Source organism: Vanellus vanellus, assembly GCF_965231255.1.
Source record: "Vanellus vanellus genome assembly, chromosome: 3".
Lineage (NCBI taxonomy): Eukaryota > Metazoa > Chordata > Aves > Charadriiformes > Charadriidae > Vanellus > Vanellus vanellus.
In genome coordinates, this window is record NC_138907.1 from 93,950,369 (window position 1) to 93,974,848 (window position 24,480).

Consider the following 24,480-nt stretch of genomic DNA (forward strand, 5'->3'; position numbering starts at 1 on the left):
TTTTTCTTCCTTGTTTTCTGGTATGGGAAAGGGAGGTCAAATTATCACATGGAGGCTTAGGTGGGAGAAGGGAAAGGAAGAAATGAGTCAGAGACAGAATTATGTAAAGGCTAGAAGATAGCAGGAGACAAAAACTTGACACAGAAGGCAAGGAGGCACAAATTTAAGGATTTGAGGAGGAAAATCACCCTGACAAAGAAGGAGATTATGCTGTTACACAACATAGGGTCTGGGTTCTTCTCATTTGACTTAACACATCTAACAATTAAATGTCTAATCTAAGTTCATCGTGTAGGGTCATTTATGGCCAGTGAAGAGAGCAACAGATAGGCATCTACAGACCATGGCTTCCTCTATCTTGAAATTGGCATCTTAGGGAGGTGAGATGAATTGTGTTGTGAATCTTCCCACGTCTGTCTGTTGATTATAGAGACTAGACAACTATCTTGGACTTGTTCCTAACTTGGAAAGTAAAAATTGGTGAGAAGAATACCACCCAAAGAAAGTGAAACTGAGAAGCATGAAATGCAGGAGATGGCAACAGATAGAGAACTGGATAACTAATAGTCTGCACAGAGATTTTGGACATAGAACAGACATAAGATACTGTAGACTTGAGAGGATCGTACATTTTGCATGAAAGAGTGAAGGGATTATGTAGCCTTGGCTACATAATATGAGATTGGATAATGCCCAACAAAAATCAATGAAGGAAGGATAAAATTTTGAAAGAAAGATGCAAAAAAAACGGTTTAATCCCTCCTGAGCTTTAATAGGGTGAAAGGATGTCCAGAATGTATGCTTATAATGTATACCAGATGAAAGACTAGATAGAGCCTGAGAAATCAATGATAGAGATGGTTTGTGAAATATTGACCTGAAAAATGGTAAAGTATGTTTACTGTATTTCAAGTAACAAGTGTTATTTTTACAGGCTTCAGTGTCTTTGTGGTTGGTGTGGCTGATGTAGATTACAATGAGCTGGCCAAGATTGCCAGCAAGCCCAGTGAGCGTCATGTATTTATTGTTGATGACTTTGATGCCTTTGAAAAGATTCAAGATAACCTCGTCACCTTTGTGTGTGAGACAGCTACCTCAAGTGAGTAGAAGGCATTGTTTTCCCAAATTAATACATTTGCTTATATACTGCTATGGTTGCCCTCACATTTAAGGTACATCAAAAGAAATGTTCATATATAAAGGTTAGGTTTCATAATGACTGGACATAGTTAAAGGGAGCAAGTTACTCAAGATTTTGAAGTGGGTATTATATTTTATATAATTTTGTCTCACATTTCAAAAGTACTGGTTTAACAAAAAGAGAGTAACAGTCAGTGAGAACTACTGCTCTTTAAGAAGAAGTAGAATGATGCCTAATGTGAACTGGGGGGGCACAACAGGTCTCTTATTTACCACTGGTCTAGGGGTGCTAAAGAGGTGCAGCTATAGAGTGTGATGATGTTTTAAAATTATCTAAAGAAAGTTCAGTTGTTTACTCAAGTGAAATCCTTCTATGGCAAAAATGAGAAATTCTCAGGCCTGTCATGTGCAACTGTGTACTCCCTCACTGCCTCATCTGCTAGCTCCCGAGGAGCCATTTAAATCTGCAGTTTTTCCTTGTGAATCTGACAGTTATTATGCAGCCTGACTCATGCCTTAAATATTCATGGAAAGACTGTGTCATTGTGCTCCTCTCTTATGAATTAGACTCTTAAAATATTTGGGGGCTTCATTTGTTGTTCCATACAATTTATCACAGTAGAAATATCCTACTAAAAGTAACGAGTAAAGATTTTAACAGTACATCTACCACAGAGCAGAACACAGTATGACAAATGTAACAAAAGTTGGCTGGTAATTAATAATAGCACAGACTTTTTGGTAATAAAACTTTCTGAAATATATATATATTCATATCCTGTTAGGTTTTAGAGTTTTGAATTATATGTTTTTTCATGTCTTTTAGCTTGTCCTCTTATTTACTTGGAGGGATACACTTCACCTGGTAAGTAGCCATCTAATATTTTGGCATAGATGCATTTGTCTTTTACAGCTCTACAGTGTTTTTATTTTTTATTTTCTCTCTGGATATGAAGGTTTCAAGATGCTGGAATCATATAATCTAACAGAGAAGCATTTTGCTTCTGTACAAGGTGTATCACTGGAATCAGGCTCTTTCCCAAGCTATGTAGCATATAGACTCCACAAAAATGCCTTTGTCAGCCAGCCAATACGGTAAGTACACCTGAAAGACTCCTATTTAGGGCAAGCAGGTAAGGAAGGATTAATATATAGATGATAGCATTAGTATCTTATGGAAGATGCATTTATTTGATGTTCTTTTTACTGAACTCCAGAAAATATAGTCCAAAGAACATCAATCATTCTTATCATTAAATGCTGATCTATTTCTTCCGTTGTGATCTGCTCACTATTAATCAGTTGCTTATTGTTCTTTTTTGGACATTATGCTTCTTAACCATTCAAATTGCATATAATCCACAGTTTGTCCTTAGGCAGTTGAACAACAGCCTCCTTAGTAGGAGCTCCACATTGCCAAAGGGAAATGGTTTCAATAGGGAGGGATAAGCACCACTTTTTGCAGGAACATCATTCATGCTGCAGTAGGCAGCACATTGAGGCCATTGAGTTAGGGTAGTTTCTTCTCTACTTAAGTTGCTGTATTTGGCAAATGGAGTGGAGTTTTCAAGGGCCCGTGGTCTTAGAGCTTGGTTATGGCGGGGTAATACATGGTCATTCTTTCCAACATTTTTTCACAAAAAAATGTAAGTTGGGAATTAGTTTTAAGAGGAGAACACTACCTCTCTTTTTCTTTTTGCATTTGTTCCTCTGCTATCTGTTTAAATGAGTTTTAAAAAAGTCATGCTGAGTCAGAGGAGATGCCTAAAGATAGCCCGTTATTCCTATTAAATTTAAGGAAATTTAATCTTCTTTTCGTACAAGCCCTTGAAATCTTCTGCAGTCCTACCAGATTGGGTAAAGATCAGGTCACAGGCACCGGAGCTGAGGTGCATGAAGAAGTAATTTCTTTTTGCCAGACTTCTCAGCTCACAACTTTAAAACTTGAGGACTTGAGGACTTTTTGAATTCAGTGACGTGCCTTTATAGCTATGGGGGTGGTAGATCTCCAACAGCCTGGATTTTTATGATCTTGGGAAGTACAGATAATCTCAGTCACTGGGATCTTGTTTTGCAACTCTCCTACATTAAGATTAAACTTGCATTTAGCAGGATAAGTTGATAAATAGACTTCCTATTTATTTAGGTTTTTTTTTTTAGAATGTTGCGATACATTGTCTGTTGTCTGCTGTAAGAGGTGGAGTAGACTTGCCAGAGTATTCTGAGCATTTATTTTTCCTAAGAAGCCAGAAAAATAAAACTCACTTTAGACTGAGTCAGCAAAGCAATAAAAGCATTGAGATCCTGGTGGCAAAGTTGTTTCCATATTTGAGATAACTTGGTATCCGAGTTACAAATAGTGTTGCTATATCTACTTTAATTTTTTTTTTGTTTGTTTTTTTTTTTTTTTTTTTTTTTCACTGTGTTGTGTCGTGTTTACTCAGTAATTGTGCTTTTATTGCAGAGTGTCCATAATTGTATGGGTACACAAACTTTGCATAGAATACAGAGTATCTTCTCTTTTCATTTTAAGGTTTCTGTGTTTATCTTCAGGAGGCCAAATCCCCTTCTCAGCTCCATTATAATGGTTAAGGAGAAGCAGAAGCTATCTCCTTTCGTATAGATCCCTTCCTGCATTCTCTCCCTTATCCTTCAGAAAATGCTGGAGGCCATTTTAATGCATGTTTTTATTTACTTTTTACTTTGTTTTTTTTTTTTAATGCCTAACAGTATGAACATCACAAATCTAAGCCACTGATGAATGAAGTGGAGCCCAAATACATCACCAATTGCAAGGAATACATTAAATACATCCTTCATTGTATCTGTGCCTGAAGGACAGCAATAGTTAAGTGCTGGTTTCTGTTGCCTGTCTAAAACAGGCCAGATGAAAAAAGAATAAAGCTATGATCCTATTTTCTGTACTTATCTCAAGGAATTTAAAATATGTGTAGTTTATGCAGAATCTTGCCACAGGAATACATCTTCAAGAGTTCTTGGTCACATTCTGGCTTCCTCCATAACCACGGTGCCTAGACCAATTGAAGACAGGCTGTGAGTTCATCTTAACAAATCACACAATGATTTTTGTCACAAAGTTCTTTTCTATTTGAGAGAGTAGTTAAAATGCTCAATTCCATTGAAGACTGTGGTTTCCCTGTTACTTTCATGTCTTTTCTTTGAAAAAGAGCAAATGATGAAGATCTTAATTTCCTCATGCGTTTCCATGTGAAAAAATGTCCTCATATTGTTTTAACAGGGAGATTCACCCAGAGGGATTGCCACAGGCATACACTATCATTCTGTTATTCCGTCTTCTGCCTGAATCCCCCAACGAGCCTTTTGCAATTTGGCAGATTACAGACAGAGATTACAAACCACAAGTTGGAGTTGTGCTTGATCGTAAGGATGATTTTGCTTATTGTGCAGAGAATTTATATATTACATTGCTTTGCATGCATTCTTCCCAAATATTTCCAAAACCAAAGCATTCTTACGTGGTAAAAGGATTATACGTTTTTAGTTTTTTTTTTTTTTTTTTTTTTTTTTACTTTGTACATCAGTTATTTTTTTCAACTAAGAATAATTCAACTAAGCTATGTTTCAACTTTGGTATTACTTCTTAAACCAAAGGAATGTACATCTACATAGTTATGGGTCAGTAAGACCATCTATATATGTGTTTAGCTGTTTCAGTGGTATACTACATTTTATCCATAAGTGTATCTTAGGATGGTGGTTTTAATAGTACATATAAAATGAAATGTATTATTTTCATTTATTGCAGCTGCCAGCAAAGTGCTGTCATTCTTTAACAAGGATACAAGGGGCGAGGTTCAAACTGTAACTTTTGATAATGATGAAGTAAAGAAAATCTTTTATGGAAGCTTCCACAAGGTAAAGGATTGAAATTATGAATGTTGCTTTCTGAAGTGTTCTTTGAAACAAAAGGAAGCAGAAGTCACTGTCAGTTATATCGTCTTTGTACAGTACTGTATGTTGACATAGGGACTTACAGATCATATAAAACAAGATCTCTGAAGTTATAGCTCTTCATTATCTGGTGTTTAATATGTCCTGCCCAGTTCCCGTCTCGCTCCTTCTAGAAGCAATAATCTGTGCATGCAGCGTTGATGTGGGATAAACATTGCCTGAAAGACTTCAAGGCTGATCTTAAGCAAGATTTGTAGAGAGGGAACATGCCTTTTATTAGGCCAACTGCTTTAGCTTGAAAAAAACAGAGGAATTCCCAGGCACATCAAACATTTGACCTGATGGTGAGTGCAAACTGAGTCAGCACCGCCACATTGCAGTGACAGAGGCAAACACTGTCCTACCCCACGGCATGTAAAGAAGAAAGACCTTGAACAACATGAAATCATCACTGATTTTAAGATCTGGGTAGACCAGAGACAGTCAATCTCTGGTTCACAAGTACTTCTGGTGTGAGAAGTTATGGATGAGCCATCCCTGGAAGTGTTCAGGACCAGGTTGGATGGGGATTTGAGTAACCTGGTCTAGTGGAAGGTGTCTCTGCCCATTACAGGGGGATTGGAACTAGATGATCTTTAATGTCCCTTCCAACTTAAACCATTCTATGATTCTTTTTTTTTTTTTTTTTTTATTTGAGTTAAAGGCCTACTTTGAACTAATGTAAGAGATTTGTCAGGGTCTTGTCAAGAATTTGTCAAGATTGTGTAAGTGCAGGGATATATCTGAACAAGATATCATAGCCTGATTCCTGGGACATGAAAGAGGAAGGATAAAAGATAAACTGGAAAAAAAAAAAAGGAAAGGAAATAACATTTGTTTTCTTTATGATACTCTCTCCTGCATGACTAGTCACTACCAGAATTCCTTTGAGGATACAGATAAGAGGTTGCCTCTGTCTACTTGCTGATACTGGAGGCCACATTGTCCACCTAGCTCTGCTAGGCTGAAAGCAGGGAAAGCTAGCCGATGCCAACATTATGTTTTGTGACTTCATCTATTTAAAACATGGATGACAACAATAATCAGGCAGTACTATAAAAGCTGTTGGTATCCTCAGAATTTGACAGAGGATAATTTCCTAAACTGCTTCTATGTCATGTCCAATTATTCTTGTGTTTGTGATTTATTTAACGGCTAATTATTTTTGCATATATGAAGAGATGGTTGTGTGACTGATACTTGTAAGAATGCTTGGATTGGATCACACCTGCATTAGGCAGCCTCTATTTTGTCCTTCGCATTTGGCTTTTTGCCTTTCTTTTTTTTTTTTTTTGATAGCTTAGTAGGACAACTGAATTCTAAGGAAATGTAAAAGTTGAGTCATCACCAAGAAGTACTGTTAAAACACAGAATAGCAGGTAGCATGCCTCTTTTTAGATATCGGTGTGAGAGTTGAGACTTCCCTTCTCCAGGTCAGTGGTGTGAAGCTCTCTACATGCTGTACTGCCAGAAGTCTGTTTTAAGTGTCTGCTGCTAATTTAATCGACATTCAGAGTCGTATTTTTCCTTGCAGTTCCTCTAAGTGTGACAGAGCTGAGCAGAATTATCTGACAGCTCTTACAGCGAGTCTCTGCTTATTTATCAAAGCAAATGGGGAACAACCTACAACCCCAGCAACACTAACAGTTATGTATAACTGTTTGTTATGCTTACTGGTGAAAAAACAGTTACAGGGGAAATAAAAATCCAGCATTTGGTATTATTTTAAAAGTTAAATACGCTCATACATATGAACAGAAAGAAATCCTAAGATGCCAAATGATGTACAGGAGTAACTACCATTTGCAAAGCTTTAAGGTCTGGAACTATGAATTCTTGCTTATGAGACAAAATGAACAATGTATCAGTTATTTAGTGCAGGAAACAAAAGTGCAGATTTCAACAGTATTTAAAGTAACTGGAGTAGCCGCGATTTGAAGAACTAAAGCTGGGATTTTTCACTGTGTAACTGAGCTGACTCCTCTGGATTGTCTCCAGGATGATTACTGAGATTGTTATATGAGTCAGGCTGTTAATGGCATCACGGGATTCCCCAGCTCACGTGCTGGGAAAGCCTTATGTATCAGCCATGTTGATTAGCTCCTAATAAAGGGTAGCAGTAGTTTCAGCTCGATGAAGGAAGGAAAGTAAGATTAACACATTTCAAAAGGTACTTTTGCAATTTCTCCAGCTTTCCAGTTTCAAAGAAATGACAAATCTTTAGAATGCGAGATGTTTTCCAAAATATCAAACATTTTTGTGGTTTTCATATGATGACTTACTGGATCATTCAGTGAAGGACAGTTAACTACACCTAACTGTGCAGGGAAATTTACTTTGGCATACTCGAACGCTTTGCGTAGCATAGCTATGGTGAAAGCTGTTGAATCTGGCAAGTCTCATAGGAAAAATCCCGACTGCCTGAGACAGTCATTAAATTTATAACCGAAAGTTTTGGAGAGACAGATGACTTCTACTTTCTTATTCTTACCATGCTGGACTTCCTTTTAGATTGCAGTTTTGCAGTAGTTAGCCACAGGAAATTTGATAATGATTGTATGTCTTTCTGCTGATGTACATATGGGATAATAATTTGCTTAGCTTATTGATGTGGTTCATTTAGCAGTAGATCAGAACACCATCAAACTTTGTCTTAGAAGGGGTCCAGAGAGAAAGATTAAAGTATGTTTTCTTTCTTAAAACCTCAGTGCCTTCTGGCACTGGAAGTGGTCAGACGTGTTGCTTTATGTTGGTGTGTTAAAAATTGAAGAGAATGTTTCTGTTAACATTTTGTTGAAAACATAATGTAGCAGGATTGAATACAGAGATATTTTATTTACTGTAAACACTAGATGCATACTTTTATTAGATTTATGCTTGGGCCATGAGATACAGGCTGGAATTCAGAGCTGGCGTTAAATCAGCAGTGAGCTGAGTCAATGACCTGGGGGAGCCCTGCTTATTTTTGACTGCTGGGGTCGCTTCTTCTTTGGATAAATAGACAATGCTCAGCAGTCATTGCTGTTTGAACATTTTCAAATTGATGATCCCATTCAGCATTCTGATGTAGATTCATCTCTCCTAAGTTTTGTGTGCAAATGAAAATAAGTGTTCACTACGCAGACATCATTTCCTTTTTTTAATTTGTGACAAATACTTAACATTGCACTAGAAGGATTTGCATGTTAGGTACATTTAAGAATTAGTAAATTACATCTGCAATGAGTTTAAACTGTTTGATGCATTAGTGAACCTGTAAAATTTAGTCCTATAATCAAATGACTGAGTATATGATATATAAGTGATAATGAATTTAAAGTTTTGGCATTATGTTTATTTTCTTTTTTTTTGAAAGTTTGGTATATAATACCAAAATATACTTTGGACACACTCAGTTATCTTTCTACTATTTTATTATTTGGTCAATGAACAATGTTGGGAATGTTAATTATAAAAACACTTGTATACACAGCACTGAGAATTAAACTTTGATGCCAACTGAATTGCAGATGACAAAGAATGAGGGCAGTTTCAAAAGTCTTAATTCCAATTATATAAAGCATAAGCACATAATGTTTAAAAAGTTTTAGATAAGCTATGTTGATGCCTTGGAGACTACTCCACATGGGAAAATATTTAATATGGAAAAAAAGAACAAATTCTCAGGAGACTGTTCTGGCATTTGTTGACTCAGGACATTTAAGGGAATCTCTGTTTCAACTTTATGCCATTTTTTTAAGCAGTCATCAAATAGCAATATATTTCTGAAGGGTTATGTACTGTGATAACAGAAGCTTTAAAACAAATACATACTTCAAGGATTCTTTATTGCTGATCTTACTGTGCTGATATTTTAACAATTACATAGATGTTATAATGTTGTGTATAAAATATATGCAGTATGTAAGGTACATAAAGCCACTGAAACCTTTATTTTGCCTTAAGATGTTCTTCCATCAACTGCATACTAGAGTTAGTAAAATGTCAGACCCTTGTTTCTTTCTTGGATACTCCTGAATGTCTTCTGTTTTCAAACATATGTAGGAAATTCACTTGCATAACATTTGCCATGTGTACTATAAATTTTTGGAATGGTAACCTTTGCTTCAATTTTGTTTGTTCTTCTGTTACAAGGCTTATTGTGTTTCCCCCAAACACCTCATTCTCTTCTCCTGGTAAACCTGCTCTCCCTTTGTTATAGTCATTCTTTTCTCCCTCCTAAGTTTCCCTTATTTCCAATAATTAATCTCTTCCTCTTCCCTGTTTTTTTTTATTTTGGCACATGTTTTTGTAGCCAAATTTCTCCCATGGAAATTTCTCTCTTGCATCTTCGATTTTTTTTTTTTTTTTTTTTTTCTTTTTCTGGGCAGGCTTCTCTGCTCACTTCCTGTATCTCAATGCAACTAATGCCTCTGGTTGAGTCATCTGTGGAAACTGAACCCTGGATCTTTGGATCTGAAACAATCTTCTCTCTGAACTACAGACAAAGTCTATTAGCCAATGGGCAGTCACAGACTCCTAAACCTCTTGTGTGGTCCCAGCCATCAGAAGAGGACAAGAAAAGCTTATATTCACTTCCTCTCATTTTTTTTTTTTTTTTTTTACTTTTATGCCATCTTAAAGCAGTTTTCAGGCTAGCTTTTTTAAATAGATCATTGTAGTTCAACCATTATATTAAATAGTACTTAGCTGTGCTTGTGTGTTCATCTTACTGACCTTCAACATGTTTTAAAGAGGTTACTGATGTCATAGGCTTTCCTTGAGTTTGAATTTTCCCACCAGTTGAAAGCAAAGCAGGATTACTAGGAAGAAAATTTAAAACAGTGTTACCAAAACAGTGAAATACTGTTAAAGTATTAAATATGCTTGTGTGCCTTTTCTAAATATTATGTTAAACTTTTTTTCAGGTCCATATTGTTGTAACTTCATCAAATGTTAAGATTTACATTGACTGCAGTGAAATACTGGAAAAACCAATAAAGGAGGCTGGGAACATCACAACTGATGGCTATGAAATACTTGGGAAACTTCTGAAAGGTGACCGGAGATCAGCAACGGTAAGCAACAAACATTAATCCATTCGTTAATGCAAGCCCTTGAAACTTTCTGAGGAAAGAGATTAGAGATTAAGGATTGCTTAGAAACCAGTATTGCATCTAAAGCTTTCAAGTGTTTCTGCTAGAATGAGAAGCTGTCAAGACCAAACTTCTCAGTTTGGTCTTGATAGCTTCCCATTCTAGCAGAATTGCAAGAACAAAAATCTAATACCTGAAAGTTGCAGTCAGGTAAATTCAAACAAGAACAGAAATGTTTTTGTTTTAATAGGGAGAGCAGTTAGTCATTGGAACCATTTACTGTGGATTCTCTATCATTTGAAATCTTTAAATGAAGATTGTTTTGATTCTCTAAAAGACATACTCTAATGAACAGGTTTTAATTCTGGCAACTCCTATGGTCCATCTTGTCTTGAGTGATCAGAGTAATCCCCAGTGGCTTTATGATCTATAAATGAAAAAGTGGCTGCTGCTATGAAGGGCACATCAATTATCTTGATGGATAAACTGTACTTAATATGTAATCAATGCTGTTATCTGGGCTTCATATTAGAAGATTTAAGTCTGCAATCTGACCCATGTGTGCAAACCCGAAAACCTGAAGAAGATTCCTGGTGCTCAACACCAATATTTGGATGCATGTATCAAACTACAGGGTCATAGCTCTTGGAGTGAAAAAAAGAGAGGAAACTGCTTTTACCGTAGTCTACCTAAGGTTCCCACTTCAGCCTTTCTGCAGAACTTTTTCCTGCTAATGTCAGTGACAAGTTCCATACATGAATCTGAATTAATATATGACCCAAGGACTGCAGTACTTACAGCTGATCCAAAAGTTTTTCAGCCAGGTTTCATGTTGAAGTATACAGGCACTCAGCCGATGTAGAAGTTTATTGCTATTATTCATTAAGTACTGCAAAATATTTCTTGAGTCTTTTTATATGGTTGCCTTTTGCCTCAGAGCAAGAGCAAGCATCAGTGCTTGAAGTTCTTGTAGCCTTCTGTAGGCTTGGTTTTATTTTTTTATTATTTTTAAATAATTTTTCTGTCAGTGTCAAAAAAAGAAGTGAAAGTCTGAATGACATTAACTGCCTTAGAAATGAATTGCTTGAGGAGTCATTTTTAATGATGATACCACTAGATTTCTTAAATCACTCGTATCTTTCAAGAGTCCTCCTTTCTTTTACAGTTAGAAATCCAGAATTTTGACATTGTATGCAGTCCAGTTTGGACTAGCAGGGACAGATGCTGTGATCTTCCTTCTATGGTAAGTACAAATGAACCAGAGGCTATTCAGAAAATTTTTATTAACAGCAAATTTAATATTAGCCTAGTATAATACCTCATGCTGACAACACATCTAAATCACAGTAGTCAGAGCAGCCAGTGAACCAACACTGCATTTCAAAGTTTTGTGTCTGAGGGACAAAGATTATACTGTGCTAGAATTGAGTCCCTTAGGAATGGTGGAAAAAATGTCAGTTATAATTTGTATTATTTCAGTGATATTTAAGATCCTAGGTATTATGAATGGAATAGCTATATTATTTTTTTATTTAATCTGTTCTTAGATTGGCATTCAAGAAGTAACTAGTTTATTCTTTGTCAGTGCAAGCCGATTGTCTAATGACATAAATATCAGAACAACAGAAATTGCATATGAATTTGATTTTGCTTGTGCCTCTGTTGTTAGTATATCTCACAGAGAAAACTTGCTAAAAATATGAAAGGTCTTGTAGAAACATTTGGAAACTACTGTTTAGCTGTGAGTTTTAGTTGTACTTGAAAACAGGATAATACAGAATCTTGCTGTTATTGTTTTGGAAAAGTATGCTGCCACCAAGCACTTCTTTTTAAAAGGACAGTAATAGTTGTGATTGAATTTTCAGAGAGATGAAGCAAAATGCCCAGCTCTTCCAAATGCTTGTACCTGCACCCAAGACAGCGTGGGACCTCCGGGACCCCCTGGACCGGCTGTAAGGAATTATTCGCAATAGACAGATTTTCTGATTTTTAAATTTATGGAGGTAGTTTTGCGTTGATCTGTGGTTTTGTGAAACAAAGGTCTGTCAGAGAGACAGATTCTATCAACATGTCCTTAACTTTATGGTAATCTGTTCCCCTTTCATCTCAGTTTAAAACACAGGTGGGCAGCTCCTAACACCTCTACTTGTTTATATAATAATCATTTCCCCATATTTCCAATGTGATCACTGTGATTAGCCCCTCAGTTTGATAGGTTGAAAAAATCTGGCTCAATCTCAGCTGTCTTGCACTTCATGTGCAAGATATTTTTAATGGACTGTGCAAATATTTTTCCTAAATACAGAGTCAGGATTTCACTCCAAGGAAAGATTCTTTACTCCGTCAGGGAAATAAATTATTTTTTATGTGGAGAGATAGTAATCTATGGAATGGATATGCTCCTACCAATAGCTTTGAATATAAGGGAGTTGTACTCAGACCTGTATTTTGAAGCTAGCAAAAATGCTACATGAGGAATCTGAAGCCCAGTTAAGTTGTCTGGCAGTCTACTAGAGAGGTTATCCAGACATTTTGATCAACATAAATTGAAGAATTTTATATTTGCAGAGACAATAATTTTTCATGGGCTGAATCAGCAAGGCCGAAGCTGATGTCGTTTACCTGAGTTTCTGATGCATCTTTTATTCTAGTCCTCGTTTTAGCAGTGTGATCTACACACTTCAAAACTTTGGGCTTTCACATAGGTATTTGATAAAGACTATGCCATCATCCACCAGTATGATGTACCCTTGCTTTCCCTGTATAAAATACATTTTCTTTCCAAATATTCAATTTAGGGTGGCCCAGGTGCTAAAGGTCCCAGAGGTGAAAGGGGTTTGACTGGATCATCTGTAAGTATCTTTCTGGAATGCATCTATAATGTTGCTACACGCTTACCTGTATGAAAACGTGTATGCTTAGTTCTATGCTGAGCTAAGAATGGAGATTAAAAATCTGCTTGGAAATATGCCTATATGTTATTTATGTACAGCCTACCTATTTGAGACTTTAAATACATAACCTATGTATATATGCAGCCTCAAAGGCATTGACTGCACATCAGGAAACTAGAGTACGTGCATCAGGGTGTTAATACGCACTCTGCAGCATTGTTCGTTCTTTACTGAGGAGACAACTATACTTCTAATTGACGCTGCCAGAAGGAATGTGTTGGCCTGAGACCACCAACATGAATCAGAGAATAGTTTATGAAAGGATATACCACTTGGATAACTGTTTCCACAGTTATTCTGAAGTATTAAATGTGTCTCCAGGCTTCTGACCTTAAGTGTCTAACGCAAAGGACTTTGCAGTTACAGATCTAAGAAGGGGTTGTAATTTACAATCTTGTTTTAATTTTCTGCTTTAAGGGGCCACCTGGTCCTCGTGGTGAGACAGGTCCTCCTGGCCCTCAAGGTCCCCCGGGTCCGCAGGGCCCCAATGGGCTTTCAATCCCAGGTGAACCGGTGAGTAGCCTTTCTGAGCGCGGGTGGCAATGTGTGTGGAGTCAGAGCTGTCCATGGGGGTGGTGGTCTTGGGAAGAAGGATGACAGCTTTGCCCTAACTTTTGTTTTTCCCTGCAACACAGTAGTTTCATAAAACTAGTCATTTTCTGAAACAAGTCTCTTTCAATACAATAGCAATTTCTATCCTGAATGGTCCATGTGCTTGTGGGATGCCTATGAAGGGACAGAGTCTAAGTGTTGTAATGAACATTGTGCTACTCCATTTCTAGTCTTTCTGTAGAGTTGCTAGGCCTTCAAGTTCTAGGACTCAAAACTATCAAGCTGGTGCAGGAAAATTAAGCATGCAATATTACTTTGAAGACTTTCTCACAGATTTGCATGTCCAACTTCTGTTTTCTGAGCTTAAATCAGTAGCTGAAAGTTCAGAGAGGCAATGGGTGCCTAGAGCTAGGCATACAAACAAGCCCTTCATTCCTAGGGGGCTTTCTTGGCAAAAGCAAGGATATTTTAGTGAGTAGCTACTTATGATTTCATGTACATGCCTTCAAAGCCAGAGTAACTCTATTAAAACTGATGAAGTTTCACCAGATTCTGCTTTTTATAGCAGATAGGTCTACATTCTGAATGCATTAAGACTGCTTTTGCCATATTTTAATAAGTAATCACCCCAAAAGCAGGAATATAATGTTGATGTTTCCTGTTTAGGATTAGCTTGAATTTTAATATAATCAGGGACTTTCTGTATGAAGTCTTCCATTAAAATATAAAGTTTATGCAAAAAATAAAGAATTGGTGTCTGATTGTACACTGTCTCATTTTGCATTTGAAACCAGGTTACCTTCTCAGTCTGTAACGTAATTTGGAAGATGGAAAACAAAATATGCTTTAAGATAGACATTAGGTAGACCTTCTGTTGGAAAACAAAATATGCTTTAAGATAGACATTAGGTACACCTTCTGTTTTGTAAGGACAAAGTAGAAAGATTTTGTTAACCAGAGTAGGTGCTTTTCAGTTTTTTGTTGCATACCGGGAGGAAAAACTTCATCAAGATGACCTAGAAGTGCCAAACAGCAAGAAAGGCCAAACACATTCCTTTTACATGTGGAACACAATAAATACATTTATTTGTCACATTCAGTTTGAAATCTCTGAAGAATGAAAACACCAACACCGGTGGAACTGCTTGTTAGTTAACAATAAGTTAGAGCTCCACTTTTGCATCATGTAATTTCATTTTTCTTATCAATTGCAATATGTATTGGTAGGCTATGTTTACCATTTGTTTGATTATTCGTGTGTCATCAACAGTTATTAAAGCTGATTATCACACAAGCCACTGTGGAAAATAGATATTGTATTATCAAATTTAGCTCATGTGGGTTTAGACTGTGCATTTATGCTACAATGCGTAGTGTATGTGGAATGCAGGCTAGTTGTGAAAGTCGAGACATTGCTTCTTTATATGCTCCTACATCTTGAGTCCTGGAAGTGTGTAATGCCTTTTAGACCATGGGTTAGAGAAAAATAGTGATACTGTAAAAAGACTGGGTGTTTACCTTTTGTAAGTGTAGACAGCTCCATTCACCAGTTGAGAAAGATAAGGGAGGTTGGGAGGAAACGTGTAACACTTCCCTGCTTTCCTGCTTGTGAAGACATTGGTATCTGTCTCTCTTACTGAAAAGTCCATGTCACTTCCTTATCAAAATATGTGCCGCCTTCAAATGTCTGCTTGCCCATGTTTTTAATATAATGTCAGCCAGTCATCCTGAATTTGCAAATGTTTGCGAGGTGATTAGTATCGATTCTTTTAAGAGGTATCTGTATCTTGATTTATTCCATAATACATAGTTGGCTTATGGATTCCTTATTTTAGGTTTCTTGCAGGAAATATTTTGTTTCCTGCAATATTTGAACAAATTAATTATTTTGCTGATCTATTCTGTAATTCAGAATCTCTAACAATCATTTATGAAAATTATAGGGTCGTCAAGGAATGAAAGGTGATGCTGGCCAGCCTGGACTACCAGGGCGATCGGTAAGTCGACGCTTAGACAAGATAACGTCATTTCACGCTATTCCTGACGTAGGTTGGCAGCTGGATAGATGTCTTTGACATCGCTAGGAGTCATGGGCTCTTCTCACGCCTTCCTAAGCAATAGTTTTGGAAACATAACTATCTTATACTTAGGAATTTGAAATGTAAGAAATAGTAAAACATTCAAAATGGCAAGAGTGAAAGAACAGCTGTACTGAGTCAAGCCAAATGTCTGTCTGGACAGTTGTGAATGCACAGGGACGGACCATTGCATTAGGAAAAGTACACTGATAACTCCCCAGGAAGGTCCCTCAACTTCTGAACACCTGCAGTTAAGTGTCTTTTTAAAATAAATGTTGCAGAACCCCTCTTCAGCAATGTTATCAAATTGCTTTCTGCTTTTGGAAGTCAAATGGTCTTGGGACATTAATTGTATGCTTTCTGAAAGAAAAAAAGCAGTATTAAATTTCACTTACTTGAAGGTTTCTATATTGTAAACCAAGATTAGGTTTTGAGGAGAAAAAATAAGGTTTTTTTTGGATAATCAGACAGATTTGGATATTCTAAGGTCATTGATCTGCACGTGCATTGATATAACTAATATTCTTTAGTTACTATATTGTCCTTGATTTTGCTGGGAATATAAGGACTATGTGGGAGATATTTAAATGGTGTTGTGGATTTAGTTTCATGTATTGGGTAAGGTCAGTCATGGAGCAAGGGCCTTGTTTTCTTTACCTGTTTTATTAATCCTTATAACCCTAAGTAACATACATTTAGGCAGGAATAATGTCCTGTAGAAAGCAATGCTACATTGTTGGTGTATGGTGAGATTAGACAGAAAAGGGGGAAGAACATGACAACATGATACAAGGCTGTTCAATATCCAGTTCCTACAAGAGTTTCCTACATAAATTATTCCTGAGTGTCCTCTAATGTAGCCTGCCTGTTTAATTTCAGGGTTTATTCTCTACCCAGAAGCTACAAGGAACAGAAATAGAGAATTTAGAATGTGCAAAATAAAGCAGCAGAATGTTAAAAAATTTTTGTGTCTTTAGATACACTCTGATTGATGACTGCAGCTAGGCATCAGGTGTTAAAGGATTAGCTGACATCTGTAAGTCATGCTTGTGAAGACAATAAACCAGATATATCTATTTTATAGGAACAGTACTGAAAATGATTTTTGAAGTTGAATTATGGGCTGATAAGGAAATTGAAGTAAAAAGTAGAGTGAGGGTAAAGACTCTTGTATCATGTGTATGAAATAAATGGTTTCTCCTAAAGGTTTGGTTTATTTTTGTAAATGCCAAAAAGCAACATTGAAGACAGTTAACTATTTACATGTGTGCATATATACTGGAATGATTATCATAGCAGCAATGTTTGTTCTGGCATGGATATGGTTTATCACTCCTTTTCCCTCTAGGGAACGCCAGGTTTACCTGGTCCACCTGGCCCAATGGGACCTCCAGGAGAAAGGGTAAGGTTTCCTCAGTTTAAAAAGACCAAGTAATGTGGTGGGTAGTTGCGCTCCCCCCCCCGTTTATGATTCTATGATATCTTTCTGTCCTTTTATTGGTATCCAACCTGGCGAGGTAAACGTGGAAAGACTGGAAAAAGCTAGGGATGAAAACCTCCCCAGATAGCCATAGGGTAGTCAGATAGGTTCTGTAAAAATTCATAGAGGCATAGAATGGTTTAAGTTGGAAGGGACCTTAAAGATTGTCTAGTTCCAACCCCCTGCCATGGGCAGGGACACTTTCCACTAGACCAGGTTGCTCAAAGCCCCATCCAACCTGGCCTTGAAGGGGCTCACTCTCTCCTGACCGGGTTCTCAGATGGCTGTACCCGTAGAGCAGTGTGTCCACCGAGCAGGGCTCTGCTGAGGTACTCCGCCCTGCTGTCTTCCACACACTGTTGCTGCTGCAGGGGATCTCTTTGAAACTCTGCTTGTCTTGATGTCTGAGAGATGACATATCTGTAAAGAATCTGTCTATGCCATTCTTACTGTGAAGGTCAAGTTTGCTCCTTAACCTTTGACTATCTGGAGCTAAGAACTTTTCTTTGGATGAGGGATTCTGAAATGTCTTCATAATGAAGGGCATGCACACAGGTAATTCATTGTGGAGCTGTTGCAATCCCTTTCTTCTAATTTTGGGTCAACTAAGCAAATCTCTTTTGTCTTCACAGTGGCATATCACCTTTGAGATGACTGAAGCAATGACTTTACAGTCAAAATTAATGCATGATATATGCATTTATAGTTATCCTTTAGTGGGAGTTGATAGATGGAAATGAAAACAGGCCACTGTGTGATAGCCAGTTGCCAAAGTATTGGTGGGTCATTAGTGGGCCATGGACTCTCAATGTTAATTTGTGAGTGCTATGTTAGATTATTGAAATGGGATTTCTCAGCATCTCTTCTTGCAGGAGAAGTATCTGAGAGGGAGTTTGTTCTTCATTTAAGTAGAAACCTCAGATTTTCCAGCTAATCCGTGAGTAAGAGAACAGCAAAAAGGGAGATCTTGCTCCTCTGGGATAGAGCAACGATTCCTTTTCTTAAAAATGTTGAGAGGCTCATTCCATCTTCAGTTAATCAACAACTGAACATCTTCTAAATTGGCTGAAGCTCATTGTCCCATAGCCTTCTCCAGCATTAGTTGTGATAGCTATTTTTATAACTTACATTGTGGATAGGTTTTAAAATACATGCTAGTAGTAATCAGGAGTATTGCAATTACCTAATCTTAAAGGCCATTTTAATCAGGCTACAATCTTAAATTAATCTCTAACCATGCTTTTGCTTTTGAATAGGGTTTCACAGGAAAAGACGGTCCCACAGGTCCCAGAGGCCCACCAGGACCAGCGGTAAATATAATTTTGTCTTTGACACACTCTGAAATAAGGGACATGAGCCCAGAGAGAGCCACACTGACATTTTCAGTTTTTGTCAAATATGAAATGGATCCTTTGTTTAATATCCTAAATGGATCTGTGAAACTTTCAGTAAAAGGTGAGCAGACAGCTGCACAAAGCATGTCTTCACAAATGCTCAAAAGAGATGTTTTGAAACTGATTTCTGCCAGTGTAAATAAGGAAGAACCACTTTACCTGGTCCTTTAGTCATGATCTTTAAATGCATAGCTAGATCTACTGAAACCAATCAGCTTATTACTTGTAGTCTGGTGAAAAAAATGCTATTAATGCAAGTTTTTCTTTGCAAGAGTATTTGAGGATTGGTTTTTGCTTAAAAAGCTACTTCATTGTGTTTTGTGGGATCATGTTAGAAAAGGTGCTGGTTGTTAGAGAAAAAACATATTATGCTGAATCAGACAGCCTGAGGTGGGCAAGTTGCTGCAGCTTCATGTTACCCCATCCAACCAGTAGCGAGGTGGAAGATGTATTCCCAGTAGGCACACATACACAGAGAGCACACATTTAGACCATGTATATTTATATAGACAGGAGTTGCTAGGGCAGGGTATTATTTGGGCTGCCCTGTTCCCCCACGATTGTTTTTCTGGTGCTCGTTGTTGGGTATGCAGAAGAGCTTTTATCACATAACCTAACACTGGTCTTTTATTTCTTCATATTTATCTAGTATCACTAGGATGACTTTTATGGACTTTCTGTCCATTTTATGTCTTCTGCTGTAGGGTGCCCCAGGAGTTCCAGGAGTTGCTGGCCCAAGTGGAAAACCAGGGAAACCAGGAGATCGTGGGACACCAGTAAGATAATGATACACTTATAGTATCAAATTTAAAATTACAGTCTGTTGATGAATATGAGACTTCTCCTTGCTTTAAATTCTTGTCTTGCACTTATGACAGTGGTTAATACAATGGAGCTGACCTAAGACCGCAAACCTTTTTTTCAAAGGGTTTTATTTTTACAGCATGTCATTTTGCTGAGTTTAATAGTTGAGGCTGGAAATTGTGGTCTCTGGTTTCCACTAAAAAGATCGTAGGCTATTACATGCCAAAACATATATTCCTACACTCCATAAGCATGAAGAAGTGGGTCAGCAAAATGAGTGGAAAGTCTTTATATTTGTGTGTGTGTGTGTGTGTGTAGTAAAAAAGTGGTACACTGCTAAGGTGGACAATCTTTGGTAATATTACATAATCACTTATGTTTTGCAAATGTTTTATGTTTTTTATAAAGCGATTTCAGAATTATTTGGGGGTAGTTTCTGTGTGTTCTAGCCAAACCTTTAAAGTTAAAGTGCATTCTGAATAGGGAGAAAGAGCAGGAGGTGCTGCCTCCCACCAACAGTTTCAGCAGAAATTTGAATTCAGTCCTTTATAGGATCTCTGAGAAGCTACGTTTGAGTTACGAGTGGAGACAGCAATTGAAATGGGAAGTCATTTATAACTTGTACCTTAATGTCTGGCAATGAGCCCCTTCCATCCCCCTTCAATGTCATTGTGTATACGACAGCTGGATAATTTGGAAGAATATATAGTAGGCTGAACAGCTTGATGGTTATGAAGTGGAAGTCCCCAGGAGGACATGGAAACTGGGTCATTTTCTCATACATATGTTGAATTCAATCTGCATTTGCCAGCCTGTAAATCCCATTTCTCCTTGCAGTAGAAGACATGGAGTGTCTTAGGAAAGCACTGAAGCTTTCCTGCCTTTAGACATACATTGCTAATGTGATATTCCTGCCAGGTCAGATGCTTGATAGACAGATCCGGGGCACAAGGTGCTGTGGTTTGTTCACATGTGAGCTTCAAACTACCAGGTGTTACCCAAGTTTTCCTTCACCTGGGACCCTGGATAACTGGCCCAGTTGAGCAGCAAAGATCTTCTGCAGGTGAATAATGCGCATAGAAGAAAATGTGGCTACAAGCCCAGTTTCAGTGCTTTTGCTAAGCAAGGAAGTCAACTCCTGTCCAAGCACCACGTGTAAGTTCTCCTACACTCTAATCTTAAGAGTTCCTTTCAGTTAGAAATACATTTTTTTTCCAGTTATTGCACTTTCTTGTAATGTGACACTGTGCATCATATTTACCACTTCTTTTGTTTCTAGAACAGATCCCAGCAGGAATTCTGGCTTGCACCTTGCACAGATGTTTTATCAGATTCCCGGTGGACAGAATTTCAATGCTTTCCTTTATGCCTAGTATTAGAATTGCCAAAGGTGCAGCCTAATGGCCAAATGCAACTTGCAGCGTCATGAATCATAGTTCAGGCCTGCCTAAATTTGTTATTTCCTTTCCTGGAGAAAGATAATGAGGCTTCACATTGACTCTAGTAAATACAAAGAGTAAATAATTTTCAACCAGATCCTTCAATTTTTTCTTCTACCAGAACAATCTGTATTGCTGGTACTATGCAGCGCAAGTCAGGTGAAAGACCCCTACAAAGCAAGAAATTTTACATCCCAGGCAAAAGATACGCAGCTACATGCAAATTATGAAGAGCCTTGGTGTTGTGAAGACACTCCCAGTGATGCAGTCAATTGGAGCTCTTTTCTGATTAATTAAATAACACTAATGTGCTAAACTGAGGCAGACCACACTAAGAATGTGGCTGTAAACATTTGTCTACCTCAGTGTGTACATATACTAGAACAAGTTGATACTTGAAGTGTTGTCCTGGTTTGAGATAAAAGAGAACCAATTTTGTTCAGTAACTTCACTGCTTAGCTAGGCCTCTTCTAACTACTGAAATTTTCATGGCAGTAGGAAATTTGACTTCATAATCGGCTTATAAGTACTTCCAAGAGACTTAGGTGTTTTTTCAGTGTAGTAACAAAATGATGGAAAAAGGAACAGTAAGAACACAAATAAGTCAGTAATCTATTGAGAATTGAGCACTGGCTATCCTAGAGGAGACTGAAATATCTGTCCTCTGGCTGTATTGTCCAACAGAGAGTGTGAATTCGGTAGTAGTCCATACATATATCATAGGGTAACAACCAGCAAGGGTAAGAGTCATTCATCTAAGAGAGGATATTCGCTCAGGAAGAAAGGGATATGTTTCCTGTGAATAAATGTAATGGGAAATAGAAGATCTTGTAGTATCAGAGAAGAAAAGTTGCAGTACTGTTGTTTTATAGGTGTGAGAGTGAAAATGGTAATGGATGGGTAGGCAGACTAAGTTGTCTTAAGGCAGAGCTGTCTTGTTTATAAAACAGACTCTGTGGCAACTTTGACTTTGTTGATCTAGAAGGTCCCCAGGAAATAGCGCAAGGCATTCATGTTTTATATATAAGGTGGTATTAGACTGATGCCTCTAAGACCAAATAGACTGTGAAAACATTTAGAGGTTAATCCCAAGCACATAAGGGAGATATTTGTTGTGAGTTAAATGCAGGTTTTGAGCATTTTCCATTCTCTGCTTCCATGTGTTTACTGGTCTTGCATCTGTCTATGCAGACGTCCTAGATGGAGTCTCAAAAAGACACTGCTTTGGGAGCAGTGAACTGGTGGTTCTTGTGGGGGCCAAACATTCTTTTGGGAAAAACAATTGAGCACATTATCTTTCAAAGTAAAAATAGCAAAACTTCCTTTGTTTTGTCCTCCTTCAGCTGTAGAACTTTGCTGCAGCCCCAGCCTTCATCCCACAGCTCAGAAAAATCCCACATGCAGCATAAACTAGCTTTTCCGCACGCTGACCCCAAGTGACTCCCTCATTGCAGGATATCAACAAAACAGAATGTCAGCAGCAGCTGCTGCTTCTCAAAATGCTGGCAAGCAGTTGGCTAAATTGCACGTTTTTGTCTATTAAAAGAAAATAAACTGAAATTTAAGAAGAATATAACCAAGTGGGAAGAAGATGCAAATAGCAACTCAGTAATTGCAGTTGTAATTATTTTTTGGATATCGTATTTCTAAAACATCCAGGTGGAACATGAACTTTGCTGTTAACATAGCTAGTCAGCCTCTAATTTTCAAACTTTAAAATTAGTTCAGAATAGCCTATAGATTTCCAATCATAAGGCTGAATCAGTGTATCTTTGCAAGGTCACAAATTGAAGAATGAGGTTCATTTGAGTTCAGTGAATTGCAAAGTTGACTATGTATTACTTGTAATTAAGGAACGACCGTAGCATTTTTCTAGCTGGGGGATCTTTTTTGTCAGTACTTTGGAGCAATATTGTGCTTTTGTTACTAGAGCACCTTCCTGTCTTACCAACACAGCTTGTGGCTGAAGGCTGCCTGAAGAACTTTTCTTGACTGGTCAGCAAAAATATTGCCAAAAACCAGTATATAGGAGTTGAATATTTTAAGTTTGCTTAATTTTTTTTTTTCTCTTCTGTGTGTAGTTCTGATGTGTGAATGTGCTAGCAAGTGAATGCATTGGAACAAGGCTTTCTAAGTAATTATTAGAGTACTGGTTGGACAGTAGACAAGAAATTTGATTTCTAATGCTTGCATTTTCCTAGTGAACAATAAAGAAATCATACTGCATGATTTGCTTGCAGTCAAAACAATACAAGGTTGTACCATAAAAGTCTTAGTAAGAATGAGAATTAGAATGAGCAGGTATTATAAATATGTACTCAGCAGATAATTTCAAATGAATATGCCTTCAGAAAATAGCAAAAAGTTGCCAAATATCAAACAGAAAGAGAAGCACCAAATAATTTGTTAATATTTTTCCCCCCAGATTTCCATGTTATAGACTAGTGCAAGTGAAAACACTGCAATTCTATTCAATGGATATTTCAGATAGAAGTGGTAGTTTATGACTGAGATGCTAATGTCTGAATTGAGAGTCAAATTACAACTCTTCAGTACATCAACATTTACCACAATATTAATTATTAGAGAATGGAAGATAGAAATGTCATATTTTCCTGATGGTTTTAATTGTTAGTGCTTAGCTATGTTGTTATGGCATTTACAAGTCCATGGTCTGTTTCAGCACATGGCTGTGCTAAGCTAAAACTACAAGACAGACGATTTCCCTGTGGACTTCATAGAGTAAGAAAAGATATAGATGAAAGAGTGAAGGACAGAGGGGAAAGAAAATTTGTCAGTTTGATGGGTATATTATTTACATATTAGTAACTGTCTCATTGGTGTCATGATTTATTGCAGTGGCAGATTTATGTTGTCACCATTCTAAATCTTTCATTTGAGTCTGTACAATTAATTTTGCATGAATGGTCTGTTATGCCTGATGCAAATGTACCGTATGCCAACTACTTAACTCACTGATGGATGAGCTGCCTCATATTTTCTGTGGCATGTCATGGGGTAGGTGTATGCAACACTGCTGCAGAGAAGCTCAGATAGCATACTAAGTTTGGACCCCGACATAGACCATGGGAATTTATTTGCCCCAAACCTTGATGAAAGTCTATGAAACAGTGCCACCACATTCGAACTGTGTCTGCTGTGACCTCAGTGGAATGATTTGTTGTCGTGTGTTGTTGAAATTAATTGCGGGTACTGTGGGAATGTTATGAAAAACAGCTGTGGCCCACACTTAGCCTTTGCTTTGTTAATGGTGATAAACAGGCTCCTTAAAGACATACTACAATGTAAAAAGCAGTAATGCTTAGGATGTATGTGTAACTATGTGGAGAGCCATGCAGGGCAGCAGATGACCAAAGTGGTCTTTCACCTTTGAAATATGCCTTACGTTCAAATAGTATTTTAGGCTACAAGTAAAAATCTATTTGAACTCATATTAGCCCCCTTTGGCTTCACTAACAAAGCTCCTGTGCTCTTTGAACACATTCTGGCAGGTGAATTTATAATAGATTTTTAGAAGGCCTCAGCTGTGGCCTAGCTCTGCATCCACTGCAGCCACCTGTAAACCTCACAC

General features: G+C 37.5%; 1 protein-coding gene across 1 annotated transcript in view; it reads left to right on the forward strand.

Moving 5' to 3' along the window:
- COL12A1 (collagen type XII alpha 1 chain) overlaps positions 1-24,480 on the forward strand; it is a gene marked incomplete at its 5' end in the record, with an annotated part of 99,758 nt that overhangs the window by 66,882 nt on the left and 8,396 nt on the right. Inside the window, 14 exons of the mRNA XM_082480976.1 lie at positions 935-1,099; positions 1,967-2,005; positions 2,097-2,235; positions 4,400-4,542; positions 4,928-5,037; positions 10,020-10,169; positions 11,353-11,430; positions 12,053-12,139; positions 12,986-13,039; positions 13,559-13,654; positions 15,637-15,690; positions 17,120-17,173; positions 18,508-18,561; positions 19,350-19,421. Coding sequence (XP_082337102.1) covers positions 935-1,099; positions 1,967-2,005; positions 2,097-2,235; positions 4,400-4,542; positions 4,928-5,037; positions 10,020-10,169; positions 11,353-11,430; positions 12,053-12,139; positions 12,986-13,039; positions 13,559-13,654; positions 15,637-15,690; positions 17,120-17,173; positions 18,508-18,561; positions 19,350-19,421 — 1,295 coding nt within the window. The remainder of the gene's footprint in view (positions 1-934; positions 1,100-1,966; positions 2,006-2,096; positions 2,236-4,399; positions 4,543-4,927; positions 5,038-10,019; positions 10,170-11,352; positions 11,431-12,052; positions 12,140-12,985; positions 13,040-13,558; positions 13,655-15,636; positions 15,691-17,119; positions 17,174-18,507; positions 18,562-19,349; positions 19,422-24,480) is intronic.